Source organism: Equus caballus, chromosome 6, assembly GCF_041296265.1.
Source record: "Equus caballus isolate H_3958 breed thoroughbred chromosome 6, TB-T2T, whole genome shotgun sequence".
In the NCBI taxonomy this organism is placed as follows: domain Eukaryota; kingdom Metazoa; phylum Chordata; class Mammalia; order Perissodactyla; family Equidae; genus Equus; species Equus caballus.
This window is the reverse complement of record NC_091689.1, coordinates 79,312,865-79,315,550: the sequence shown is the minus strand read 5'-3', so window position 1 is coordinate 79,315,550 and position 2,686 is coordinate 79,312,865. Positions and strand designations below refer to the sequence as shown.

The window sequence follows — 2,686 nt, the reverse complement described above, 5'->3', positions numbered from 1 at the left end:
CAGCCCCATTATGGTGACGCATTCATTTCTCTTCTGAAACTCTAATCAGAACTCATTACTGGTGCCTCTGTGAACTCTTTATGATTTTTCTCTTCCAAAGATTCAGGCACTTATCTATGTAGAAAAAGTATGACCTTCAGCACTTTTCAAAATTCAACTATAAATAATGATAGATAATTTACCTAATATCAACCTTAATGTATATATATATAAGAAATGAAAATAATATATTTAATCCATTCCTTTGCCTCTGAATGGTATTGAACTGAATGATCCACTCTATAATGGCTCTATGCTACTTTTTAGGCTTTTTTTTCCCCCAAAATTTGACATCATGAGCAGTCAGGAAGTTCTCCTTAATGTCAACTCACTCAACGTCTTGCCAGATGCATTTGCTTTCCAATTATCCATCATCCTCTCTCTTTATTCTGACACCAAAAACATTGTAAATACTTTTCCAGTGTTCTTTTCAGAGCTGCCTTTACCTCCTTGTTCTTCAGGCTATAGATGAGAGGATTCAGCATAGGAGTGACCACACTGTACTGCACAGAGAAGATCAACTCCAAGGAGGATCCTGAGGGTGGCATGAGATAGCGGAGAAGACCAGAGCCATAGAACAAGATCACTGTGGTGAGGTGGGAGAAGCAGGTGGAAAAAACTTTGCTTCTGCTGGAGGTGGAGGTAATGCTCAGGATGGTGGATAAAATGTAGGCATAAGAGAAGAAGATTGAGAGGGAAGTTACAATCCCTTGTGGGGTGATTAAGCAAAGCATGACACTGAGGTTGGTAGAGACATCAGAGCAAGACAACGGGAAGAGAGAGGGTAGCTCACAGTTGTAATGTGGGATGGTATGGGAATCACAGAAGTCCATTTTCATTGCCAGAGGGACATTTATGAATGCAACCAAAAACCCCATTCCCCATGAGCCCCAAACAAGCTGCATACAACGCTGTTTACTTATCATCTGGCAGTAGAGCAGTGGGTGGCAGATGGCAGCATAGCGGTCATAGGCCATCACTGAGAGCAGAAAGGCTTCAGTAATTCCAGTGATAAACATAAAGAAGACCTGAACTAGGCAGCCCTCTACTGAGATGGTTTTCCTCTGAGACAGGAGGTTCTCCAGCATCTTGGGTACAGTAACTGAAGAGAAGCAGAGGTCCAAGAAAGAGAGGTGACCCAGGAAGAAGCACATGGGAGTGTGGAGGTGAAAATCAACCCTGATCAGCAGCAGCATTGTCAGGTTCCCCATCAGGGTCAGGATGTAAATCCCCAGGAAAAGCACAAAGAGCAGAACCTCAATGTGGGGGTTGCCAGACAGTCCAAGGAGGAAGAATTCCGTGATGATGCTGTAGTTCCCAAAGGCCACTTGAAAAGATTGATCTCTAAAAAATGATATAGAAAAATATGGCAGTGAATTTTCTATTATCCTCCAACCAGTTTTCACATTGCATTGATTCTCTTTCAATGTAACAATCATCTAGAAAATATGGGTCAGGTTTTGTGTCACTAGCTTGGAACATAAAAAAGTCATAGTTCAAAGAAGAACACAGAAATAAAGACAAGAAACTAAATCACATGTGAGTAAGTGGAATGGGAGCTCAAAGAGAGATTTATACAAGAAGTCAGTAATGTCAGCACATTGAAGTTATTTGAGCAAAACTTTTAAGGATTAGTATGAGTTTTCTATGAAGTCATGGACTGGAAGCACAATTAGACTGAGGTAGCCGTGTAGCTGGAGGATCAGGATTGAGAAGTAGCAAGGCATGTTTGGTAAAACATGGGCATTTCTTAATAGCTAGAGTGTAGAATATAGGTAGACAAATGGTGCAATGACCAATGATGTAGGAGTTTGCATAAGATTAGAACCACATCCTGGCTCCATCTTGGGCATGTTACATAACTGTCCTGGACTTCTGCTTCCTTGGTGAAAAAACAGGATAACAATATATTATTCTGTTAAGGGTGTTATCAGAATTAAATATGATAACATATGATAAAATATGTAATCATATGTAAAAAATACATATGATAACATATGTATTTTAAAAATCTGTGCAATATTATGTATTGTAATAATCATCCTTATTATTTGTGATTATAATTGTAGCCTAAAACAAATAATATCCTCATGCAGGATAATCCCCTATCAGAGTTCAAGCTGTTCTTCCCCTCACTGTTCCTGTTCCTTTCTGAAAGAGTGTAATAAAGTCATTTTGAAATCACTAAAGATAGATGCTCGCCTTTCCCATCTCCCAGCTGAAAGACATTTTGGCATTTGGAATCACATTGAAGCATTGAAGGATTAAATTCCTTGAAGTTACTGAGGGCAATGTTTCTCAGAAGAAAAGGCCAGCCAGACTTGAGAAATGACAAGGTAAAGTGAAGCTGGACCCCTGGCCCCTCTCCTGAAATTTCTTTCTGGGATGGATGTGTACTCCATGAAGGGCCATGTCTCCAAGCAAATAAGGAAGAGATGATTTAAAGGAGTACCATGCCAGTGTCCATGGCATGGACCACTCACTCATTCTGGCAGAGGAGGACAGAAGTAGGGGCAGAATTTCAGGAGTCCAGTTTATGATCCTAGAACTTTGAGAGCTTGCCAGGACATCTAAATTATTCTGAAATCACCAGCAATGGCTGTTTCCTGTCCCACAAGAAGAGATCTTTACTAAATAACTTTTTTCT

The 2,686-nt window shown here is 40.1% G+C and overlaps 1 protein-coding gene across 1 annotated transcript; it reads right to left on the bottom strand.

The window, feature by feature from the left end:
* Positions 1-410: 410 nt before the first annotated feature.
* Positions 411-1,361, bottom strand: OR8S30 (olfactory receptor family 8 subfamily S member 30). Its single transcript, XM_023644039.2, has one exon. It carries the CDS (start codon positions 1,248-1,250, stop codon positions 411-413), a length of 840 nt encoding a protein of 279 aa, XP_023499807.2. The 5' UTR covers positions 1,251-1,361.
* Positions 1,362-2,686: the final 1,325 nt, after the last annotated feature.